Genomic DNA, 24,135 nt, shown 5'->3' with positions numbered 1-24,135 from the left:
CAGAAAAGGGCTAGCCAGGCAGCCGAACCCCTCCTCCGAGCCCAAAGTCGATTCCACTGTCTGTGCTCACCATCCGACACCCCTGACTCCTTCTTTGTGGTATCCACAGCTTCCTCTCGATCTTCATCTTCCTCATCTTCCTCGTCATCCTCCTCATCCTTAAGAAAAAAGACAAATGGAGACTAACAGGAAAGGGACAACTAGTCCTACACCAGGCACAGCTGCCTGGGCTCCAACCACAGAGATGCTGGCTATGGGGAAGTAGGCTTCGGCCAGGAGCCGGCACCCGGGCCCTCACCTTCTCCGAGGAGGACTCCTGGGACGCTTCCTCCCCTTCACTGTCCAGAGCAAAGGACTTGCGGTGCTTGCCCTGGGTCTTGCCTCGCTCTTCATCCCGTTTCGGGGGCTTGGTCCCCGGACGTCCGGGCTCTCCAGCCTCCTTCTCTCGCTCAGGGTCTAGGCCAGCAGAGTGGTAGTTGAGGAAATTTACCATCAACCACAAGATACTTGCCCTGTGCAAGGGGCTTTACATATACTATTACCAATCTTCCTGATGGTCTTCATTTTACAGATGAGAATTTGGAAGCTCACCAGAGAAATTCAAACACCTCAGTTACCTCATGTTTCATAGTTTTGTTTTTGTTTTTGTTTTTGAGACGGGGTCTTGCTCTGTCACTCAGGCTGGGGCACAGTGGCATGATCACAGCTCACTGCAGCCTCAACCTGCTGGGCTCAAGCGACCCTCCTGCCTCAGTCTTCTGAGTAACTGGGACTATACGGGGGCATGCTATCACACCCAGCTAAGTTTTTTTTTTTTTTTTTTTTTTGAGACGGAGTCTCGCTCTGTCGCCCAGGCTGGAGTGCAGTGGCGCAATCTCGGCTCACTGCAAGCTCCGCCTCCCAGGTTCACGCCATTCTCCTGCCTCAGCCTCTCCGAGTAGCTGGGACTACAGGCGCCCGCCACCACGCCCGGCTAATTTTTTTGTATTTTTAGTAGAGACGGGGTTTCACCGTGGTCTCGATCTCCTGACCTCGTGATCCGCCTGCCTCGGCCTCCCAAAGTGCTGGGATTACAAGCGTGAGCCACCGCGCCCGGCCTCACGCCCAGCTAAGTTTTTAAAAATTTTTGTGGAGACAGGGTCTACCTATGTTGCTCAGGCTGGTATTGCACTCCTGGGTTCAAGTGATCCTCCTATCTCAGCCTCCTGAAGTGCTGGGATTACAGGCGTGAGCCATCATGCTTGGCATATATATATGAGTCTCTTGTCGCCAGGTGAGTGCAGTGGCAAAATCTCGGTCAGGCAACCTTGCAGCCGGTTCTCTCCCAAGTAGCTGGGACTATAGGCACCCGCCACCACGCCTGGCTAATTTTTCTATTGTTAGTGGAGACGGGGTTTCACCATGTTGGCCAGGATGGTCTCGATCTCTTGACCTTGTGATCCGCCCACCTCGGCCTCCCAAAGTGCTGGGATTACAGGTGAGCGCACCTTGCTTGGCTTTAATATATATATATACACATATGTGTGTGTATACATATATATGTGTGCGTGTGTGTATGTGTATATATGCATATATATGTGTGCATATATATATATATATACGTACATATAGGTACATGTATGCATTTTTTTTTTTTTTGAGACACAGTCTCATGCTATCACCCAGGCTGAAGTGCAGTGGCATAATCTTGGCTCACTGTAACCTCCACCTCCTGGGTTCAAGTGATTCTCGTGCCTCTGCCTCCCAAGTAGCTGGGATTACAGGTGAACACCACCATGCCTGGCTGTTTTGTCTTTTTAGAGAGACAGGGTTGCGCCATGTTAGCCAGGCTGGTCTTGAACTCCTGACCTCAGGTGTTCCTCCTGCCTCAGTCTCTGGAAGTGCTGGGATTACAGTCAGGAGCCACTGCGCCCAGCCCACACAGTTTTAAATATGTCCTGTCCATTTGATCTTGTATCATTTTCTGGTCGGGTGGAAGAGGGAGCTGACTTGTTATGCCTGGCCCAAGAAAAGAGTATGAAGGCCAGTGGGTCTCCAGGGAAGCAGATCTGACTCAATGGGCAAGTTTCCAGGCCATGGTAGCTATTAAGCAAGGGCTCAAACTCAGGCAAACTAGGAGGAAGGTGGTAGGAGGGCATTAGCATCAGGTGGGAAACTTGGGGAGATGCCTCGTTTAACTCGGAATTCTGTGATTCCAGACACTGAATTTCATGGGTGGAAAAACCCAAAATACAGAAAATGTAAATCAGCAGAGCAGAGAAAGACCTGCAACTACAATCCGGGGAATAACCCTACCTAGTGCATCCCACACCTCCCAGAACTGCTGCATTTCAACCCTGCACCTCCACCTGGCTCTGCCCTCAGGACGACCTGACCCCTTCATCCCCACCTCTTGCTCTCACATCAGAACCCACACAGCACACCCCTTCTCCTTATGCCTGACCCTGCTCACCGTCTTCATCTTCCTCAGCAGGAGTGGAGGGACGAGGCCTCTTTTCCTCACTGGCCTCGGAAATTTCTGATGGCTCTTTCCGCTTTACCTGGGGGATGGGGAAAAGATGGGGCCTGTTTAGAACTCAAACACTCAGGCAGAGCATGATGGCTCACTCCTGTAATCCCAGCACTTTGGGAGGCCAATGCAGGTGGATCACCTGAGGTTAGGAGTTCAAGACCAGCCTGGCCAACATAGTGAAACCCCGGCTCTACTAAAAATACAAAAATTGGCCAGGCATGGTGGCGGGTGCCTGTAACCCCAGCTACTCGGGAGGCTGAGGCAGGAGAATCACTTGAATCCGGGAGACGGAGGTTGCAGTGAGCTGAGATCACGCCACTGCACTCCAGCCTGGACAATAGAGCAAGACTCCATCTCAAAAAAAAAAAAAAAAAGAAAAAACTCAAACACTCATGGTTCCTGACCACCCCTACCCCAAGGAAGGAGGCCCCCTCTCCCTCTCCCCACCATACCCCACAAAACGACAGTTCTGAGTACCTTGAATGAAGGCAGCCGCAGGGCCCCTCTCAGCCCTGACCCAAAGGCGAAGGCCTCAATGCCCGTAGTGCCCCCGCTCTTGGCCCAGTCCACGAGGGACAGCAGGCCAGGCTCCTTCAGCTTCATCTTCTCTTTATCCTCCTCCTTGGCTTGCTGCTTGGCCGCATTCTGGAATGGCTGCAGGCAGCAGTGGGGCTGAGCCCCAGCGCCCAGAACCTAGGCATTCCCTCCTGCCTGAGACCTACTCCCGGACCCCAGGAATACAGAACGCATCTACTTGCTGCTCCATATCTTGGTCACACCTGTCCCAGCCCCCACACAGCATTTTCTCAAAAGTCTGCTCATTTCACCCACCAGTCTTAAGAAATAGCCACCATTCCCACTTCACAAATGGCAAAATGGAAGACCAAAGCTTGAAGAGACCTAAGGGCCTTGTCCACCGCAAGCAAGCAAGCAAGCAATGGAGCCAGGACAAAGCTCTGCTGCCTCCCAGGCCCATCTGTGCCTGCTTCTCTGTCCCCTCAATTCCCCTGCCCAGCCAGGGTGGCCTGGAGGGCCTGTGGCCTCTCTCCACTCGCCTCTGTCACCTGTCTCCTCTGAGCTGTGCAGCCTGGAGGAGCCAGAGGCCCATTTCCTCCGCAAAGCCCAGGGCTCCCCGGTCCCAGGCGCTGGCCTCACCTTGGCCTTCTCCTCCTTGCTCTCCCACCACTGGTCAAAGGCTCCGAAGGCCACGTTCTCCACCATCTTGCGGTTGAGGTCTCGCTGCATGATGCTCTTCATCTCCTGGACCAGCATGGCGAGCACACGGCCCACAGTGCCTGCCGTCGGGAGGGTCTTGCCCTCTGCCAGCTCTGCTTCTTCCCTGGGTGGCAGCCGGGCCTCCTCTCCCGAGACTGAGGAGGAGGGCAGGGGCTCGGCTGCCACGGGCATGGGCAGGTGGTAGGCCTCCCGTGAGTATGCCCCTCTGCCCTCCTGCCCCTGTGCATATAGAGCATAGGGCAAGCCATAGGCTGCCTCCTGCGGGGGTGGAAATGGGAGGAAGGCCTCCCCAAAGGCCCCACTGGGGGGACCAGCTGAGGTGGCAATCAATCCCTTGCCCTGCCGCAGCTGATGGAGCCGAGTTAACATCTGGGTCTGCATCTGGAAGGACATGGGCATCCCTCCCCACTGAGCCCCAAGTCGGTCCATGAGCTCCAGGGAGTTCACAAAGTCATAGATGTGCGGGGGTGGTGGAGGAGGTGGGGGGTACTCAGGGGGCGGCGGCCCATCAGGTCTGGGTGGGAGGAGGTAGGCAGGTTGGTGGGGAGGATAACCAAGAGGAAGGGATGCCAGGTAGGGAGGAGGAGGCGGCGGGGGAGGGGGAGGCGGCGGAGGCTGCTGAGGGGGCGTCGGGGCCGGAGGGGGTGAGCCACCCCGGTCGTCGTCGGAGATCTCCATGTCGTCTCCAGAAGAACATGGAGAAGCCTGCGGGGGCAGAGGAGGGTCACAGAAGGCTTCTGCCTGTCCCAAGCCCTGCTTTCTCATCTGGTTCCCTTCCCTCTCCCCTAGGCCCAACCCTCACTCCCAGAGCCCAGGTGCCTCCTCTGGCTGACCCCAGCCTCACCTGGTTCTGTCCATTTGCCTTGGGAGACTCCCGGGTGGCCCCTGGCTCCCCGCTCCCTGTAGGTGCCACATCCTCAAAATTAGCTGGGGCTGGAGGGGGTGTGCAGGGCCCGTGCCCTGACCCAGAAGGCACCTCACTTCCTGCATCTCTGGCCCCAAGGCTCACGCTGCTGTTCTCTTCCTCCTCCTCTGTGTCAGAGGCCAGGAAGGAAAACTTGGAGCGCTGCTCCTTCAGCAGCATCTCGATGCGGGAATCCAGGCTGCTGTGCTGGGCAAAGGGCACACTCTCATTGGTGGTCTCCGGGGCTGGGGAGCCAGAGCGGGCAGGTGAGGCTGGGCGGGGGGAAGTCCGAACTTCTTCTCTCTCAGGGCTGGGCCCTCCTCCACCCCCGCCTCCACCAGGTTCTGGAGGCTCCGGGGGTGGAGCCTCTGAGGCAGGAGGCCGGTAGTCCTGGTCGGTGGGCCGGCTGGGCTCGGGGGGCAGGTAGGAGGTGTAGGAAGGTGGGAAGCGCTCAGCTGTATTTTCAGCAAAAGGGGCTCCAGGGGGTTCCTCCCGTGTGGCCCGGCGTGGTGGGTAGGAAGTATGGCGCTGGTAGCGATTCCAGCTTTCATAATATGCTGGGTAGTTTGCATCAGAACTACGAAACTGAGAGGACGAGGAGGAAGAGGACGACGAGGAGGAAGAGGACAATGAGGAGGAAGAGGCGGAGGATGAGGCAGTGGCTGCAGTGGTGGCGGCGATGGCCGTGGAGGCGGTTGTGGAGGCTGAAGATGCAGAGAAGTGGCGGCGGGAAAAGGCATCTTGGTAGCTGTTCTCTGACCGCCGGGGCTTGAAGGAGGTTGAAGTGGTGCTGGAGAAGAAGCAGGGGAGTTAGCTGGGCTCAGCTCTCTATTAGCAAACCAGAGCATCCTGGGTCCCAAGGCCCAACGCCCCGCTATGCTGCCCTCAAAAGAAGAGCTATATGTTGGGTTCCTAGCTAGTGTGTTCCCCGAGGACAGCAATTTGTTGACTGAATCCACAGAGAAGCTAGGACAAATTATTTCCAACTCCCTCTTGGAGAGACTCTGGGCTTCTTCTTCCCAGTGGCAGCTCCCAGAGTTTGTGGGCGGGGCCCCAGGCGGGGTCTGCCCTGTACCTGCTGGAGTAGGCAGAGTCCTGAGAGTAAGGGGTGCTGCCCCGAGACGTGTAGGGGGTTCCTTGGGAGGACTGAGGGGTGAACTGGCCAAAGGAAGATGGGGTATCTTGTCGACTGCTGGAGAAGCTTGTGTCCTGGGAGCAGGGGGTGCCGTTGCCAGGAGTGCCCACCGCAGTGGCACCTGCTGGGTAGGCAGCTGTGTCGGAGGAAGAGCGGCGGCGGGATTCGGCCTGGAGCGACAGAGCAGGGCAAGGAGAGAGGAATGGGCTCAAACACCACTTGAAACCTGCCCTTCCCCAAACCAGGAATCCTAGTTCCCTCTTTTTTTTTTTTTGAGATGGAGTCTCGCTCTGTCGCCCAGGCTGGAGTCCAGTGGCATGATCTCGGCTCACTGCAAGCTCCGCCTCCTGGGTTCACACGATTCTCCTGCCTCAGCCTCCCGAGTAGCTAGGACTACAGGCGCCCGCCACCATGCCTGGCTAATTTTTTGTATTTTTAGTAGAGACGGGGTTCCACCTTGTTAGTCAGGATGGTTTCAATCGCCTGACCTCGTGTGATCCACCCGCCTTGGCCTCCCAAAGTGCTGGGATTACAGGCGTGAGCCACTGCGCCCCGCCCCTAGTTCCCTGTCTTTTGAAAGCATCTCAGCAGCTTTGCTTGGCTCTTCTTTGTTTAACGGGGAAGCCCGGAACTGCCCGAAGACTGCTCCTGCTCCGGGCACCCGGGCACCATGCCCACATGGCTAGGGGCTGTGGCAGCCACAAACTTCTCACCGTCTCAGTGGCTGCACCCGAGCCTTGGAACTTCTCACTCAGGGCCTTGCCCCCAGTGGGCACAGTCTGAGGGGTGTAGGAGCCATTGACAATTAGTTCATAGTATTTCATTCGTTGTTGTCCTGGAGGGAGGGAAATGGGAACCAATTGTCAGATGGAGACACTAACTCCTTCCTAATCTGGTATTCCTGCTTCTTTCTCAGGCCTCAAGTTTCCTACAATTTCTTGGAATCTGGGTTTCAGGATTTCAGTTCTCCTACCATAACTCTACCTTTGGGACCTTCTACCTCATCTCTACCTCTGAACTACCACAAACAACATATTTTATGACACTTCATGATTTATCAAAAACACTTCTACTTATTTTACCATGTTGGATCACCAGAAGGGAAGCATCAGTATCTTGTTCTATAGGCTTAAAAGTGACCTACACAAAGTCACAGAATTGGTCATTGGAAAAATTGGAATTCAAACCCAGAGGCTCCATCACCCCATGCTCTTTATCCTGTAAACTAAAGCCCGCAGAACAGCAACCCGGGGACTAACGGAGCCCGCAGGAGCTGTGGAGTGAACACCTCAGAAACACCTTATGAGGAAAGAAACATGGTATTTAAAAACCAAGAGATAGGCCGGGCGCGGTGGCTCACGCTTGTAATCCCAGCACTTTGGGAGGCCGAGGCGGGCGGATCACGAGGTCAGGAGATCGAGACCACGGTGAAACCCCGTCTCTACTAAAAATACAAAAAATTAGCCGGGCGTGGTGGCGGGCGCCTGTAGTCCCAGCTACTCGGAGAGGCTGAGGCAGGAGAATGGCGTGAACTCGGGAGGCGGAGCTTGCAGTGAGCCGAGATTGCGCCACTGCACTCCAGCCTGGGTGACAGAGCGAGACTCTGTCTCAAAAAAAAAACAAAAAACAAAAACCACCTCATTTCCACTTGCGAACTGGCCAGTGCCTACTAATGGCTGCCTCCTCCAGACAATACTGCAATCTGCAGCTCACCACAGACCCCACTGCTCCCCATCACTCAACACAGAAGCCCAGACCACCTCGCTTGCGTTCACAGCTCCTTTACTCTCTATCTCAAATTTCCAAACCAAAACACCCAGAAAACCCAGTATTTCTGAGAATCTGGCATCAAAACCTATATGGGTTATAGAATGGCACATAGAAAGATTAAAAAGAGGCCAGGCACAGTGGCTCACGCCTGTAATACCAGTACTTTGGGAGGCCGAGGCAGGCGGATCACTTGAGGTCAAGAGTTCAAGGCCAGCCTGGCTAACAGGGTGAAACCCTATCTCTACTAAAAATACAAAAATTAGCTGGGCATGGTGGCGTGCAAATGTAATCCCAGCTACTCAAGAGACTGAGGCAGAAGAATCACTTGAACCTGAGAGGTGGAGGTTGCAGTGAGCCAAGATCGTGCCACTGCACTCCAGCCTGGGTGACAGATTGAGATTCCATCTCAAAAAAAAAAAAAAAAAATTAAAAACAGGCTAGGCAGTGTAGTGAGACTTCACCTCTGCAAATAATAAAAAAAACTTTGGCCAGGTGTGGTGGTGTGTGTCTGTAATCCCAGCTACTCAGGAGGCTGGGGTGGTTGAGCCCAGGAGTTGGAGGCTGCAGTGAGGAAAGATCACGCCACTGCTCTCCAGCCTGGGTAACAGAGCAGGATCCTGTCTCAAAAACCAACCAACCAACAAACCAACCTGGGCTGATTTACTATAATCTATTCATCTTACCTGGTACAACCCATCATATGATTTTTTTTTTACAGATAGTTATGTGCTTGATTATGGCCTATTGCCCAACCTTGCTGGAGACACCACACACACAAAAATCCATGTACCATAATTCCACTCTAAAATCTGATCTGATTTCAGAAACACAACTGGCCCCAACAGTTTCAGATCATGACCCTGGGTGCCTACCTGACCCTGACAGGCATTTGCGTGTACAACCTCCGCTGGAGGCCAAGCCTGAGTGGCAGGCAGAGGAGTCCTCACCTTTGATGTCAAGCTGGGCATGGATGATGTTGCCCATGACGGAGGTAAGGTGGAGGTTTTTGACCGTTTCCTTGGCGCCCCGAGTGCTGGTGAAAAGCACACGGGCCAGGCCCAGGTGCTTGCGCGTACGGGGGTGAAGGAGGATCTCTACCTCTTCCACCTCACCGTACTTACGGCACATATCCTTCAGGAAGGTCTCCCGCACGTTGTCATTCAGCCTTGCAAAAGTCACTTCCTTCAGTGGAATCTGTCCAATATAGAACTCGTCCAGCTGGGGAAAGAACAGGAGTTGGTATGGCGTCTCAACACTGACCACTGCTCCTTTGTCCTTCGGGAAACTTTAGCAAGCTCCATGAAGTCAAGAGAGAGGTCCAGGAAAGTAAGGGACAAGGGAAGGGGCCCAAAATAAGGGATCCATCAGACCTGACCCGTTTTCCCTGAATTATTCTCACCATAGAATAACAGCAAGAATTAAAAACAGAAACGTGCAAACTAGGCTGGGTGCGGTAGCTCACACTTATAATCCCAACACTTTGGGAGGATGAGGTGGATGGATCACCAGAAGCCAGGAGTTCAAGACCAGCCTGTCCAACATGATAAAACCCTGTCTCTACTAAAAATACAAAAAAAAAAATTTAGCTGGACATGGTGGTGGGCACCTGTAATCCCAGCTACTCAGGAGGCTGAGGCAGGAGAATCACTTGAACCTGGCAGGCAGAGGTTGCACTGAGCCGAGATCACACCACTACACTCCAGCCTGGGCAACACAGCGAGACTCTATCTCAAAAAAAAAAAAAAAAAAATTAAAAAAAAAAAAAAGAAATGTACACACTGAGGAATAAACATACGTGGACAGAATGAGCTACAGGGCAATGATTCCCTAGCTCAGCCTTTACTAGGTAACTACCATGAACGAGGCACTGGAAATACAGAGATAGAAAGGAAGAGATTCCCATACAGAAAAGTAGCAAGACATGCACATACAAACACAACATGACCCAGTGGCAGCTGACGCGTACGTGGTGTTCTGGAGCCCAGTGAAGGAAACCTTTGTACAGAGTATGATCAGGGAAGAATTCATAAAGATGGTGTCATTCTTACTGAGATTTGGGGATTAACAATTCATCAAATGACAAGGACCCCTAGGACATGGAAATATAAAACAACTTGGTGTTTTTGAAAAACTGCAAAGCGTATGGTGTGGATGTAACACAGGGGTGTGGTGTCAAGGCAGAGGATAAGGCTTGGCCAGGTCAATAACCATACATGTCAATGTCCCAAAACATGGACTTGGCAACAAAAGGAAAACAAAAGAGCAGTGAAGCCAAAGAGACAAATGACAGCAAGGCAGAGGAGAAACTGAGGCAAGAACGAAGGCAAGGAAACCAGGTGAAATGAATACCAAGGTCTACATTAAGTGGCAATAAGAATAGAAAGATGAATAAAAAGGAAAAGAGCCAGGAGGATTCGGTGACCGACTGTGAGAGAAAAGGAGAGAATCACAGGCTGCCAGGCTGTACAGCTGAGTCGATGGTACTGCCATGTATGAGTAGAGGATAAATGAAAAAGGTTGGTTAAGGAGGTAGATAATTTGTTTTAAATCCCTTAAACCTGAAACGTGTGGTCTCCAAATGAAACTGTCCCCCTACTAGGCATACAAGCCTGGAGATATTGGCTGGAAACAGATATTTGGAAGTCATCAACATTTAGGTAATAGTTGAAGCTGTGGGTGTGAAAGAGATTGTCCAAGTGAAGTGTACAAAGTAAAAAAAAAAAAAAACAGAGAAGAAAAAGAATGAAGGGACCCCAGAGACAATTTATTTAGAAAGGAAGAATAAAGAATCAGAGAAGGAAATGAAGAACCACCAGTGTTCCAGGCCCAGTTCAAGGCCTGAAGCATATCCTGCCTAGGGTGGGGAATGGGAGTCCTCCAAGGAAACAAGATGGAAATGACATCGCCAAATGAGAGGCGGGGAACAGTGCAACCCAAGTAGGCAGTGGCCTTGTCACTCCCCTTGACTGTCAAGGAACTGGGAGATCCCACTCTTGTGTGCTATGATGCACCGTCTAGGAATATACAGTGATACGTATAGCAGCTAAACAGTCTTTACCTCACCCTTCAAGAAGTCAACACCCCAGCCACCAGGGATACACTTAGGACATCTGACCTGTACCTTTCTAGAAGATTAAGTGTACCTCCTGTCCAAAACAACTGAGTCTCACAGCCTCAGAGGTTGCTAGATCTGGCTGAGACCCTTTCATTGAAAACCCTTTTATTCAGCTATAGTGCCAAGACGCATCCTCCACACCTTCTTAGGACTACCACACCAGGAGCCCAGCAGACACTTACCTTAAACTTAGGGACTGGGAGGGAAAAGTCTCTGTTTTTGGACCTGACATGGCAACGGGGGTCTTGGAGGTCTTCGACTGGTATATACTTTGAGTCCTAGGAAGGAAAGCAGCAGCAGAAAGAGAGCTCAGGGTGAATCCAGGCTGGGGAGCTCTAAGCAGCCCACCTGGACACGCACATGCAAAAGAGCTGGGTTCAACTGCCCACTTTCAAGAAGGCAGGCTACCGTTCTAGGTGCTGAACAGAATCACAGAGGACAGGGGCACCTGGAGCTCCCCAGATGGCAAGCAAAGGCCCGGGCACTCACGTTGACACTGAAGTGGACTCCATCATAGCGGTACACCTTCTGAGAAGGCCTGCGCAGGGCAGGGTCCAAGGCAGGATCCACGATGAGCTTGTAGTTCCGCCACTGGAAGCTCGGGGCCTTCTGCCCATCTCCCCCACCTTCCTGATCCATCTTTGCTCATTTACACTGTTAGGGACAGGGGGACACGCAAGAAGGGTCAGGACTTGGGCCTGACTCCCCTGCCTTTCCTCATTGGCCAACCCCGATTCCAGGTTCTCCCATCACTCCAGTTTCCACCCCTCACTCTGACCCAGGGCTCCCCCAGATTCTCCCCTAAGTACCCTGTTTCGCCACAACAACCCAGCCTCTCTCCACCTCCCAACTCTACTGTCAGGCCCCCAGGCCCGTCTCGAGCCCCCTTACCTTCCCGCTCTCCCTAGCGCGCGCCCCACTTGGCCTCGGCGCAAGACCCCTCCCCCGCCCCCTGCAGGCCCCGCCCCCTCCCGCCTCCTCACCGGCCAGCGGCCCGGGCCGAGCCCGGCCACGGCTCCCACACACCCGCTCCCGTCCCCGCGCCCCGATCCCCCGGCCGAAAGGTGGCACCTCGTCGGGGCGCTGGAAACACCGCGAGACCGAGCCCGAGACCCGGCTTCGACCCCGAATCCGGGCGGGGGGTGGGGGGAACGCGCGCCGCTGCCCTCTCCTCCCGCCCCGGCGCGTTCTGCACCCCCCCAGCAGGTCTCCGCGCACGCGCGCCGCGCGGCCCCACTCACCCGCTCCCGTCGAGCGGCTCGCCCTCCCCCCACCTCGCGCGGCACCTCAGCGGCGCGAGGCGGCGGCAGCGGCAGCGCGAGACCCGGCCCCGCAGCGGTGGCGGCGGCGGCGCCCCCCCACCACCACCTCCCCGGCGCGCGCACCAAACACCACCGCCACCTGCGCGAGGCCCAGCGGGCACAGGGTCTGCATTCGCACTTTCGCCACAGGCGCTGCCGGGGGACCCACGGGGCCGAGGGTAGCGGCTTCGTCTCGGCCGGCGCCCTGGGAGGCTCGAGAGTTGCGGCCCAGGGAGCCTGGAGATTGGCCGCATCCCCCGGAGAGTCGGCTTCGCCACGACGATCCAGATGCTGCGGCCCGGGATTTTGACGAATCGACGGCGACGAAAGCTGCGACTAGTCCCTGAGGAAAAGGGGCGGGGCGGAGGGGAGGAGGCAAGCCAGCGCTGGGGAACCTTCAGTGGCGCGTTCGGCAGACGCAGATTCACCGGGCGGGCGGGGCGAATCGCTGGACAGGATGCGCGCCGCCTTGCTCCTGTTCCCCGTCCCTTCCTTGTACGGCCAAAGTCTGAGAGGCTGCAGATTCGCCACTGTTCCCGGCCTCAGCCGTAGCCTCCCCTTCATCCGCCTTTGTGGAGTCAAGAAAATAACGGCCCGTTAGCCAATCCCTGCTGGCAGAGTCGACAACTTTTTCTGGATTTTTCTTACTGGCCCAAGTGAGAGAATAGCCCGCTTCTGACCCTGGGGAAAATGCCTCCAGCCCAGCGCTCCTCTCAGAGTCCGATGAGAATTTTCAGCCGAGTATCGAGGGACCCGAGGAATTCTGAGGATCCGGCCTGGCGAATCTGCGGATTCTGCTGTGGGCGGGGCCGAGTCAAGGGGCGGGGCCAGGGTGTGCGAAGCCTGGGACTTAGGGGGCGCCTTCGGGAGGACCCACGAGGACTCACCCGGATGGGAGGGACAGCCGGGAGGTGGAAAAACACAACCGTGAGCGGTGACTCAGGCGGTTTGCCCCGCCTCGCACATAGATGCAGGGTGCCTTTCCTTCCCGTTATCGCCCTTGAGCGTCTGGCTGCTTAGGATGCCCATTTGCCAGATGGGGAGGGTGAGGCCTGTAGAAGGTACCCTAGTTTGCCGTACTCAAACCCACCATTAGTGGTTAAATCCAGGGACTGTCTCAAGGTTTTCTGATGACCCTAGTGGGGCCTAAGTGCTCTTAAATGGGCCCTGTAATAATAAACGAGGTCAGACAGGAACGGAACTGGACTGGTGTGTCCTCCTGGCGTCATGGTCCCAGTGCCCGCTTCTTTGGCTATGGCGCCCTATGCTCACGGGATGCCTCCGCACAAGGGCAGCAGCGGCCCAGGCCTACCCCTGGAACTCGGGCTAAGGGCTTCTGAAGGCTGGGCACCGTTTTGATCCCGTGTGGACGCAGGCACTCCCGGGAGGTCCCTTTTCCTGAGCTGAGGATGCCCCAGGCTCCTGATATGTGTACATCAGGCCCTCGCTATATGGTCTTGGGCAAGTCATTGACGTCTCTAAGTTTCGGAGTCTTCCTTTAAACTTGTATGTCAATTTGTACACATTGGAACAGTGCAGAAAAGACCCTTAGAGCCTGGTTTATGCAAATTCACCATTTTAAGTAATAGGAAAAGGTGGAAGGGAGACTTATCCAAGGTCTCACACCACAAGATAGAAGAAGATTAGGACTCTAAGATTTTGAGGGAAACAAGGCTGAAAAAATTAATTTACGTGGAGGCATAGGTGTTGAGATCAGATTCCTCTCTGTTCTAGTTGAAAGGCACCGGTTCCTTTTCTCAAATCAAAGAGAGATTCCCATGTGAGGGGTAGATAGTCCAAGTTCAGTTTCATGGACTAGCTGTGTGGTTTTGAGCAAGATCTTCAGCCTTCTCGGGCCTGTTTCCTTATCTCTGAAATGAAAATGATAAAGAACGCTTGAGGTGTTGTGGGATTTAAATAAGATAACCTATGAAAGGCCCCTAGTATGTGGTAGTTGCTCAAGAAAGAAACTTGAGGCCAGGTGCAGTGGCTAACACTTGTAATCTCAGCACTTTGGGAGGCCAAGGTGGGAGGATCCCTTGAGCCCAGGAGTTCAAGACCAGCCTGGACAACATAGTGAGACCCTCCTCTCTACAAAGAAAAAAAAATTAATTAGCTGGGTTGGTGGGACGTGCCTGTGGTGCCAGCTATTTGGGAGGCTGAGGTGGGAGGCTCATGAGCCTGGGAGGTCAAAGCTGCAGCGAAGCCAAGATTGCACAGCTGCACACCAGCCTGGGCAAAAGAGTGGGACTCTGTCTCGGCTGGGCACAATGGCTCACGCCTGTAATCCCAGCACTTTGGGAGGCCAAGGCAGGTGGATCACTAGGTCAGGAGATCGAGACCATCCTGGCTAACACGGTGAAACCCCATCTCTACTAAAAATACAAAAACAAAATCAGCCGAGTGTGGTGGTGGGCACCTGTAGTCCCAGCTACTCGGGAGGCTGAAGCAGGAGAATGGCGTGAACCCAGGAGGCGGTGCTTGCAGTGAGCTGAGATCATGCCACTATATTCCAGCCTGGGTGACAGTGCAAGACAGAGCGAGACTCCGTTTCAAAAAAAAAAAAAAAAAGAGTGCTTATACTAAACACTCAGGGAGAGCCGGGTGTGGTGGCTCATGCCTGTAATCCCAGCACTTCAGGAGGCCAAGACAAGTGGATCACCTGAGGTCAGGAGTTTGAGACCAGCTTGGCCAACATGGCGAAACCCCGTCTCTAATAAAAATACAAAAATTAGCCGGGTGTGGCAGCACACGCCCGTAATCCCAGCTACTCAGGTGGCTGAGGCAGGAGAATTGCTTGAACCCAGGAGACGGAGGTTACAGTGAGCCGAGATCGCACCACTGCACTCCAGCCTGGGCAACACAAGACTCCATCTCTAAATGAATAAATACTCAGTGGAAGAGATAGAGACTCTGAACTCAGGGACAAGAGTTCAAAGCCTGTAGCCTTGGAATAACTCTCCCCATTCAGAAGCTGTTGGCCCTTGTTAGCATCTGACAGGGTTACACCTGAAACCCACTCCCCTCCCAGGTCCTGTCCACCCAAACTTGCCACCACCCAGCTCTTGGGAACAAGTAAAGTTATCCTAAGAAGGCCTGCCCCGCATCCCCTTCACAGCAACAGGGACATCTGTGAAACACGATTTATTATATAAAAGAAGGTGCATCCAAATTCAGTGTCAGAAGAGCTTTGTATTCCAAGGGCTAAAGACTGGACCTTCTCCCTTAAAACCTCCTCACCCAATCCTTGCTAAGGACTCAGGCCTGGGGCAGAGGCTGTCAGTCTCTAAAGACCCCAGCCCTGGCCCAGGAGGGGGAGAACAAGTTTAGTGCATAGCGTGGGGCTAGGGCAGTGGGTCAGGCACCATCCCTTCTGTGAGTGGCCACAGGTCACCACGGTGGGGGAAGGTGGGGAGCTTGAACCTCCAAAGATAGGTTCGTTGTAGGACAAGCTAGACCAATGCCTGGGGTAGAAACACCCAAATCCCTCTACAACAACTAAAGCAAGAATGTGGAACCCATCGAAATCTTCCCCCAAAATGCCAACCATAAAATAGATTCTACAGAAATAAAGCAAGGAATCCTAGCACTTTGGGAGGCCGAGGTGGGAGGTTCACTTGAGCCCAGGAGTTTGAGACCAGCCTGGGAACATAGTGAAACCCCGTCGCTACAAAAAATACAAAAAAATTAGTCGGGTGTGGCAGCACACACCTGTAGTACCAGCTACTCACTACCTGGGAGGCTGTGGTGGGAGAATCTTTTGAGCCTGGAAGGTCAAGGCTACAGTGAGCTGTGACTGCATCACTACACTCCAGCCTGGGAAACAGAGACTGTCTCAAAAAAAAAAAAAAAATCAAACCAACAGTTGGCTGCCTTCTGACCTTCACATCCTGTATAGGAATGGAAATGGTGGCTAAAGTCAGCACCAAAGGTCCCACAAGCTCTCCCTGCCTCCCCTCTATCTACTGTATGATCCTTCAACTGAGGCCAGCCCAGGTGCAGAGTAGCTTGAAAAACCCAAGGGACAGACTGATGGGGAAAATCCTTGGGAATGTGGGAGCTGCCCCAAGGCCCAGGCCAGAGGACCCTGCAGGCAGGAATCTGAACTCTGCCTGAGAATGGCCACTGGAAGTGGCTCCAGCCAGGGGATGGGGGGATAAGGTCTGTAGGCCCCTGCGGCCTCTTACAGACCCCGGAGGGAGGCAGTGCTTGCAGTGAGCGGTGGCTAACACCAGCCTCACACAGCCTGCAGCTCCCCCTGCAGGCGATTCAGTTCCTCTAGTTCCTGCTTGTAGCGGTCTGTCTTGTGTGCCACCAAGGAGCGGTAGAAATGCAGGGCAAAGGCCACAAACACGAGCCCCACGGGTACCATGATGGCCGTGGAGGCCATGGCTGCTTGCCAGCCTGGCCCATGGGCCCCACCACCACCACAGGCTTGCCGGGGTGGGCAGGCTGGCTCAGCCTGGGACGGTGCTGCGGACGCAGAGGATGGTGGGAGATTGGAAGCTGGACTAAGGGAGGTAGCCACTGGTGCCAGAGTCCCGGGCACCCGGGATGTGGGCACCATGGGGGTCGGTGTGTCCAAGGGAGCCCCAATGGGCACAAACTTGACCCAACCAACCAGGACAACTTCAGCAAGGAAGAGAAAGGTGCCCAGGGCAGTGGAGAAGCCCCAGGCCAGCTCCACATAGCGGTGCAGTCTCTGGTGTGGTGACTGGTGGACAGAGTTGAGGTTGTGGATGTTGCTCACAGCTTCAATGTGGGGCAGCAGACACGTGGAGACCATGAGTGCAAACAGGTGCACAGCCACCAGCACGGTGGTGCAGGCACTGAAGGCCACCAGCAGGCCTGGTGGGTACTCGTGGTCGCTCTCTAGCTGCACCTCCACCATGGCCACCTGCAGGGACAAGAGGGGATGTACTGATCTCCCCATAACCTCCTCAACTGTAGAAATTTTTTCCGCCTATTGGGATACATCACTGATACATATCCCTAGGACCTAGAACTGTGCCTGGCAGAAAGCAGAGACATTCAGTCTCTGTTGAGTAAACGAATGGACAGCTTTGCAAAAGCTCTGTTCTGGTTTCCCCACCTGCCTATCAAGAGGGCTGGATGGCCGGGCGCGGTGGCTAATGCCTATAATCCCAGCACTTTGGGAGGCCAAAGTGTGTGGATCACCTGAGGTCAGGAGTTTGAGGCCAACCTGGCCAACATGGCAAAATCCCGTCTCTACTAAAAGTACAAAAATTAGCCGGGCATCGTGGCACATGCCTGTAATCCCAGCTACTCGGGAGGCTGAGGCAGGAGAACTGCTTGAACCCCGGAGGCAGAAGTTTGAGTGCGCCAAGATCATGCCACTGCACTCCTTTGCACTCCAGCCTGGGCAACAGAGCAAGATTCTGTCTAAAAAAAAAAAAAAAAGGGCCGGATGACATGTTTCTAACAGGTTTACTGCATAGGGATCAAACAGCAGATTCTGGAGCTGGGCTGCCTGGGATCATTCTCTGCTCTGTGTAATCTTGAGCAAGTCAGTTCTCTGTGTGCCTCAATTTCCTATCTGGAAATGGAGATTGATAACAGCACCTCCCTGCCTTATAGGGTTGGTATAAACATTAAATGAAATATACATGAAATGGGCTGGGAGTGGTGGCTCACGCCTTTCATCCCAACACTTTGGGAGGCTGAGTCGGGCGGATCACCTGAGGTCAGGAGTTCAAGACCAGCCTGGCCAACTTAGTGAAACCCTGTCTCTACTAAAAATATAAAAATTAGCCGGGCGTGGTGGTGTGAGCCTGTAATCCTGGCTACTCAGGAGCTTGGGAGGCTGAGGCAGGAGAATTGCTTGAACCCAGGAGGCAGAGGTTGCAGTGAGCCGAGATCGCGCCACTGCACTCCAGCCTGGGCGACGGAGTGGGACTCTGTCTCAAAAAAAGAAAAAAAAAAAGAAAGGAAAGAAAGAAAAAGAAAGAGAAAGAAAAGAAAGGGAAAGAGAAAGAAAGAAAAAGAAAAAAGAAAGAGGAAAGGAAATGAAAAGGAAAAGCAAGAAAGAAAGAGGAAAGGAAAGGAAAAGGAAAAGGAAGAAAAAGAAAAGAACAGTGCCAGGCACAGAATAAGCACTAGGTATGTGTTTGCTATTCTTGCTATAGTGAATGCTGAAGTCTGAGGACAGAGTTTACAAATTGGCACACTGTGGACCACTGCCAGCTTGCAGACGTGTTTTGCTTGGCTCACACAGTGTGTTTCTTAAAAAATGGAAGACGTTGCCAACTTGTAAAACGCAAGAGATTTCTTATATCCCTATTTCCAGATCCCCCTGAAAACTTGGAAGAACTGGCCACACTTGGCCTGCGTTCCTGCATGGCAACTATCAGCTCAAATCAGTCATGGCTGCTCCCCTTGGAAAGGTCATGGGATCTCTCTCTCTCTTTTTTTTTTGGTAGATGCCAGGTCTTGCTATGTTGCCCAGGCTGGCTGGACTCGAACTCCTGGGCTCCTGGGCTCAAGCAATCCTCCTGCCTTGGCCTCCCAAAATGCTGGGATGAAAGGCGTGAGCCATCACCCCCAATGTCATGGGGTCTCTTGCTTGCTAGTCCCTACCCAGCCAACTTGGCATCCATATTACCTGCCTGGCCCTTTGCAAACATTTGAGTTGATGACCCTCTTCTAGGAATTTATAAATTTGGAGTCTGGAACCAGACTGCTTAGGCTCAAATCCTGCCACTTACTTGCTGTGGGACCTTGGGCAGGTGTCTTAACATCTCTGATCCTCAGTTTCTTCATCTGTAAAATGGCCAGAGTAGCAGTACCCACTTTGTAGGCTAACAGATGACATATACAAAGGCACTGAGGGCAGTGCCTGGTGCTTAGTGACAGCTGGATACAATTTGTATAATGCTACTCTAACTTAGGCCACCTGAGTTTCAGAATCCCACTCTCTCCCCATCTCTGGTCCTTGTAGGGTCTGTTCGATTGCTCTGGGCCTGGGGAAAGAAGGTAGGTGTAGAGGCTGGCGGGTGGAGGTAGGAAAACAGGGCTGAGTATTTTGGGAAATTGGGCCATAGCAGGTGTCAGGAGGTGTTTTCCACAGACAGGGATCTGGGCCAGGCTTAGTCCTGGTTTCTCCCAGAGCCTGGCCCAGCCTCAGTCACCCCTGCTAGGACTGCAGCCAGTCCTGTCCCCAGAACTTAAACCTCCAGCCCTTTGCTCCTGCGGAGAAGGCTCGGGCCCTTAAGCTGTCACCCCAGCAACCTGCACCTGCATATTCTGCCGTGGAAGGACTGTCTCCTTGGGAACAGGCTGGACCAAGGGGTTGACCTCCCTCAGCTTGGGTGGCTGCTCCCTTCCCTCTGCAGGCTGTGCAGATGAAGGGGAGCCAAAGCCCTGTCCCCAGGTGATGCCCCCATCATGAAAGGTAAGCTGGTCTGTGGATTCTGGGACCCCACATAGAAGACCATAGGCTTATGATGACCCTTAGGGTTAGAGAGTTTCCCTGTCATTGTTCAAATACGGAGGTTGTGGCACAGACGGGCCAGGGACTAGCCCAGATCCCCTAGCGCCATGGTCCCCGCCCCAAGCGCCTCTGATATCCACCCCCACAGGAGTGCGTTCCCCAAAGTACCTCCTGCAGCTCACTTTCTCCTTTTTCCTGGGGTGATGGTGGGGAAACCCCAGACTAACAGAGCAGCAACCCTGGGTCCCAGTTCATGCGCTCCTGCCCAGAGGCAAGGCTTTTACTTTCCACACCTGTCCAATTAGCAGGCTAGTCTTAGCCATCCTTGGTAGGTGACCTGCTCTGACATGCCTGGCTCACCCTGGGGCGGTTACTTGGCGGGCTACAGAGGGCGCACCCTCCATGATCTCAGTTTCCCACTGGCTTGCAAGGGAGGTGGAGGCCTGTCCAGGGTCACACAGCTGGCCACAAGCAGGGAGGAGCCAGGACTGTGTCTGCTGATCCTCACCCTGGGACCTCCCTCCATCCCACTTCCTGTGAGGCCACCGCTGGGGCAGACCGTTAGCCAACACCCTCCTCCTGCACCTGGGGTTTATCAGCTTGAGACTCACTTATCAGTTTCCTCATCGGCCTCCTTCCCCAGCGGCTCCCTCCCAGGCATGATCTCTTGTCAGTTTTCCTGGTTGACACTAGCACCTCTTGGGCCCGCTGGAGAGTGGCCACCTTCCCTGGGACGGGGACGGGCCCACCCTCAGCTGGGTGACCCTTCCACCCAGCTGATCCATCTCGAGCCCCCCACCTGTTGATGCAGCCCCCACCCAGCTGACCTGCCTTTGAAGCTGGCACTGGGACTTAGGAACCACTTCTGCCAGGAACAGGCTCCATCTGGACCACTCTGCCTCATTGTTGCAGTCAACCCCACTGGTGATTTGTTCACCCCACTCCCACTATGACACCTTTAGGACTTTTGTGTCCTCCAGTGGCCCCGTCTCCTGGGGTCCCCTGTACACACACATCCGTAAGAAGGGACTTGCTCAGTCCCGTGGGACCTTGTTCCTTCCCCCTTGACGAAAGCCCCCTCTGCCCTGTCTCCCTTGGGACCTGTTTACTTCGCCCCCCCGACCTATGCCCCCCACGTGCTCTGCCCCCCCGGGTGTGACCCCTCCCGGTCCCTCACCATGGCGAAGCCCGAGAGCAGGGCAGACGTGCGGCTGGAAGCTTTGAGCTTGGCCCGGCTGAGGTAGAGGCGGCGCCAGCTGAGTGCCCGCAGCGAGTGCTGACTGGCCCCCATGAGGTCCAGGTAGCCGCGGTGCACGAACTCCCGGTACGTGGCCGAGCCTGCAGGGCTCTCGCCCTCAGGGTTCAGCGGGGCCTGCTCGCCCGCGTCCCCCTCGCCGCCCTTCATCCTGGGGGCGGCGGCACCAGGCGGTCACTACGGGGCGGAGGCGCCTCGGGGGCCCCAGCCGGGCCGGCCCAAGCCCGGGGGCGGCCCCATTCCCAGACAGGGCGAGCAGGATGCAGGCGGCGGGCGCCCAGGAAGAGGCAGCCCCAGTGGAGCAGGAAGAGCAGCGTCTGCGGGGAGCCCCAGGGGCCGGAGCGGGACAGCGGAGGCCAAAACAGGAACTGGGACAGAGGCGGAGCCGGGGCTAGCCACATGATGGGGTGGAGCCGGGGACCGAGTCCCCGCAGTCCCGGGCCCGCAGAGATTCCCCGCGACCCCTACCCACCGAGAACATTATCCAAGCGCCCGGACCCCACCGAGGTGCACGCCAGCCCCAGCCAGCCCCCTCCAAGGTACAGCTGGACACCCCAGGTGTCCACACTTCCAAATCCCTCCCACAATGAGCCCAGGAAAGGTGAACCCACTCATCTGTAGGTAGGGAGCCCGCAGATACACACACGAACTCCGCGGCCCCGGCTGGAAGATTTTGAGTTTTATAGTAAACCGTATTGTACAGACTCGGGGCCCAGGGGCCCAGCCCGGCTGGGTCCCCGGCTTGCCCCTCGCTGGGCTGCCTCTTCCCTCCCGCAAGCGGCCCCATCCTCAAGCCTCTCGCTATCCCCAGGCCCCACCTCTCCGGCCTTTGGTCCGCCCAGCCCTCCCCCAACCCGCGCACCTCCCTGTTACCTGAGGTATGTGGATAGATCTCCCCTCCCCTACATGGTAAGCCCCGGCCCCCCGGAGGCCTGCGCGGAGGGGCGGGACCTGGCCCGGCTCATCCCCCGGGCCCCGAAGCCCCACCCCGCGCTGGAAGAAGGGGCGGGGAAGGAGGGCCAGGAGAGTCTGTTACTAGGTTCCCATGGCAACTAAGAGGGGGCCATTTCCAGCCTTAGCACTGGCATCGGGAGGTGTCCGTTGGCTGCTATTTCCATGGCAACCAGGAGTGGCGGTTCCCTGGGCAAATGGGATACAAGTTTCCATGACGATGAAAGAGTGGGAAGAGCCAGGCTGGAGGAGTCCCATGGTCCCCATCCTTGGGCTGGTGCCCCCAGCCATAATACGGGTCTGGTGGGTGCCGCCGCTCAATACAGTAAAACAAGAACGAGCCTGGGGGTGGCGCAGTCCCAAATTGGCGCCCACCGGCCCGGTCTCAGTCCAAGCTGGTCCAGTCCCCTCACACCCTGGCTCCCCCAGGTCCGAGGTTCCCCCGGTTCAAGTAACACTTCAGTACAGATGAATGTTCAAGTATTGTGCGGAGAGGCAGGCAGGGGGTTAGGGCGCCCCTCGCCACTCCCCTGGGCCGCGAGCTGAAGAGCGGCTGCCCGCGGCCCCCACTCCTTGCAATAGCTGCCGTTTTCAGTGACGTTCAAGGAGTCAGGGTCAGGGGGAAGGAACTGAAGCCTGGGGAGGGGGGAAGCAGAGAGGTGACCCCCAAGGGGGTATTGCTGTTCCCACACCTGCTCTCATCCCTACCTCCAGCTCAGCCCCGGCTTGCCCCTGGTTCCCCTACCACTGACACCTGGATCCCCAATTGCTCCTCCGGTTTTCCTTTTGTGGCCCCACCCCCACCCCCCACTCCAAGTAACTGGTCTTTGTTCCCGGAACCCTTGGTGGTCTGCTGTCTGCCCCGCCCCCCGCCCCTTCCACCTCCCCCAGCCCCTGGCTCCCATATCCTGTGTGTCCTTTCCCCATTCTCCCCCCCAACACTTGCACCATAACCCCCCTCCCACCGTCCCTTTGGCTCAGCACCCTCCAGTACCTCTGACCCACTCCCCCCAGGGGATGGACAATGAAGCAGGTAGCAGGGGGAGGACATGGGAAGGAGAAACCCCCAGAGATATCAGTGCAGGGGGGAAAGAAGGGGGTGGCTGGCTTGAGTCCCTGGGTGGGAATCCCAAGTCACTGACACTCAAGAATCCCAGGGTGGTGAGGTGGGAACCTGGCCTCCCAGCAGGGGTGAAATGAAGCTGGAGGTCCAGGCTCCTGTCGAGTCCGGGGGAGGGTGGGGGGCGCCCAACTAGCTGTCCTTGAGAAGCAGCTTCTCCTCAGGGCAGCGGAAGGGGCCAGGGGGCCCGGCAGCTGCCAGCCGGGCACAAGCTTCAGGTGAGAGCTGGCGGCAGGAGCGCAGGTCTAGGCGGCGTAGACGAGGGCAGCGGCGGAACAGCGGGAGGCAGTGGTCCGTTAGGCGGTGGCAACCTGGGGATGGGGCAGTGGCAGCTGAGACCAGGCAGGTGAGCAAGGGGTTGGCACTGGCCATGGAGACCCACAGGCTGGCAGGACGGACAGGGGACCATGCTTACCAGCAAGATTGAGGTGCACCAGGGTCTCGCGGAGTGGGGATGTGGGGGCTGTGAGGAGGTGAACACTGGGGTCCCCGACGTGGGCGCAGTGGCTCAGGTCCAGGGCGCTCAGCTGGGGTGCGTGGCGCAGCAGGAGCCGCAGGGAGGCATCTGTCAGCTCCAGACCTGCCAGGCGCAGTTCTGCCACCCCCTGCAGCCGACCACGGCTCTCTGTTTGCCCTGGGCAGCCAGATGAGAGGTCAGCACTCCTGGCCACTCCCATCCCTGCGCCCAGGTATCCAGACCATCTGCCCTCCACCTGCTTCCCACATAAGTGAGTGACCTGGTGCACTCTGCGGCTTGCTCTTCTCAAAAACACCCTCATGGCCTGACATCATCTGTCCACTCCTCACATTACCTCCTCGGAGCCTTCCACGATTATCGTATTTGAGACTACAATATTCTGCCAGGCATGGTGGCTCACGCCTGTAATCCCAGCACTTTGGGAAGCCGAGGCAGGCGGCTCACTTGAGGTCAGGAGTTTGAGACTAGCCTGGCCTAACATGGCAAAACCTTGTCTCTACTAAACATACAAAAATTAGCCGGGCATGAGGGCAGGCACCTGTAGTCCCAGCTACTCAGGATGCTGAGGCAGAAGACTCCCTTGAACCTGGGAGATGGAGGTTGCAGTGAGCCGAGATTGTGCCACTGCACTCCAGCCTGGGCAACAGAGTGAGACTGTCTCAAAAAAAAAAAAAAAAGGGCCGGGCGCGGTGGCTCACGCTTGTAATCCCAGCACTTTGGGAGGCCGAGGCGGGTGGATCACGAGGTCAGGAGATCGAGACCACGGTGAAACCCCGTCTCTACTAAAAATACAAAAAAATTAGCCGGGCGTGGTGGCGGGCGCCTGTAGTCCCAGCTACTTGGAGAGGCTGAGGCAGAAGAATGGCGTGAACCTGGGAGGCGGAGCTTGCAGTGAGCCGAGGTTGCAC

At 55.6% G+C, this 24,135-nt stretch overlaps 3 protein-coding genes across 11 annotated transcripts in view; all 3 read right to left on the bottom strand.

The window, feature by feature from the left end:
* SETD1A (SET domain containing 1A, histone lysine methyltransferase) overlaps positions 1-12,654 on the bottom strand; it is a 32,627-nt gene extending 19,973 nt beyond the window's left edge. Inside the window, exons 1-12 of one of the 4 annotated variants that reach the window (XM_032157190.2) lie at positions 12,074-12,654; positions 11,162-11,326; positions 10,855-10,950; positions 8,505-8,775; positions 6,501-6,622; positions 5,728-5,957; positions 4,593-5,442; positions 3,668-4,453; positions 2,990-3,166; positions 2,453-2,540; positions 299-456; positions 71-158 (exon numbers count right to left, since the gene is read on the bottom strand). In XM_032157190.2, coding sequence (XP_032013081.1) covers positions 71-158; positions 299-456; positions 2,453-2,540; positions 2,990-3,166; positions 3,668-4,453; positions 4,593-5,442; positions 5,728-5,957; positions 6,501-6,622; positions 8,505-8,775; positions 10,855-10,950; positions 11,162-11,311 — 3,016 coding nt within the window. In that variant the 5' untranslated portion in view covers positions 11,312-11,326; positions 12,074-12,654. Of the gene's footprint in view, positions 1-70; positions 159-298; positions 457-2,452; positions 2,541-2,989; positions 3,167-3,667; positions 4,454-4,592; positions 5,443-5,727; positions 5,958-6,500; positions 6,623-8,504; positions 8,776-10,854; positions 10,951-11,161; positions 11,470-11,655; positions 11,765-11,913 lie in introns of those variants that run through there. The other 3 variants (XM_032157191.2, XM_032157192.2, XM_058440933.1) reach the window with 3 other exon arrangements.
* An 896-nt stretch (positions 12,655-13,550) lies between these two features.
* FBXL19 (F-box and leucine rich repeat protein 19) overlaps positions 13,551-24,135 on the bottom strand; it is a 32,137-nt gene continuing 21,552 nt past the window's right edge. For 2 of the 6 annotated variants that reach the window (XM_032157194.2, XM_058440934.1), the window contains exons 10-11: positions 23,165-23,383; positions 21,334-23,060 (exon numbers count right to left, since the gene is read on the bottom strand). In XM_032157194.2, coding sequence (XP_032013085.1) covers positions 22,882-23,060; positions 23,165-23,383 — 398 coding nt within the window. In that variant the 3' untranslated portion in view covers positions 21,334-22,881. Of the gene's footprint in view, positions 13,845-20,978; positions 23,061-23,164; positions 23,384-24,135 lie in introns of those variants that run through there. The other 4 variants (XR_009214182.1, XR_009214181.1, XM_032157195.2 and 1 more) reach the window with 4 other exon arrangements.
* ORAI3 (ORAI calcium release-activated calcium modulator 3) lies at positions 15,102-21,065 on the bottom strand. Its single transcript, XM_032157198.2, has 2 exons — positions 20,601-21,065; positions 15,102-16,870 (listed from the first exon to the last, which is right to left on the bottom strand). Exons 1-2 carry the CDS (start codon positions 20,826-20,828, stop codon positions 16,211-16,213), a joined length of 888 nt encoding a protein of 295 aa, XP_032013089.1. The 5' UTR covers positions 20,829-21,065; the 3' UTR covers positions 15,102-16,210.

This window comes from Hylobates moloch, unplaced genomic scaffold, assembly GCF_009828535.3.
Source record: "Hylobates moloch isolate HMO894 unplaced genomic scaffold, HMol_V3 SCAFFOLD_6, whole genome shotgun sequence".
NCBI classification, from domain to species: Eukaryota; Metazoa; Chordata; class Mammalia; order Primates; family Hylobatidae; genus Hylobates; species Hylobates moloch.
This window is presented reverse-complemented; position numbering and strand designations above follow the sequence as displayed.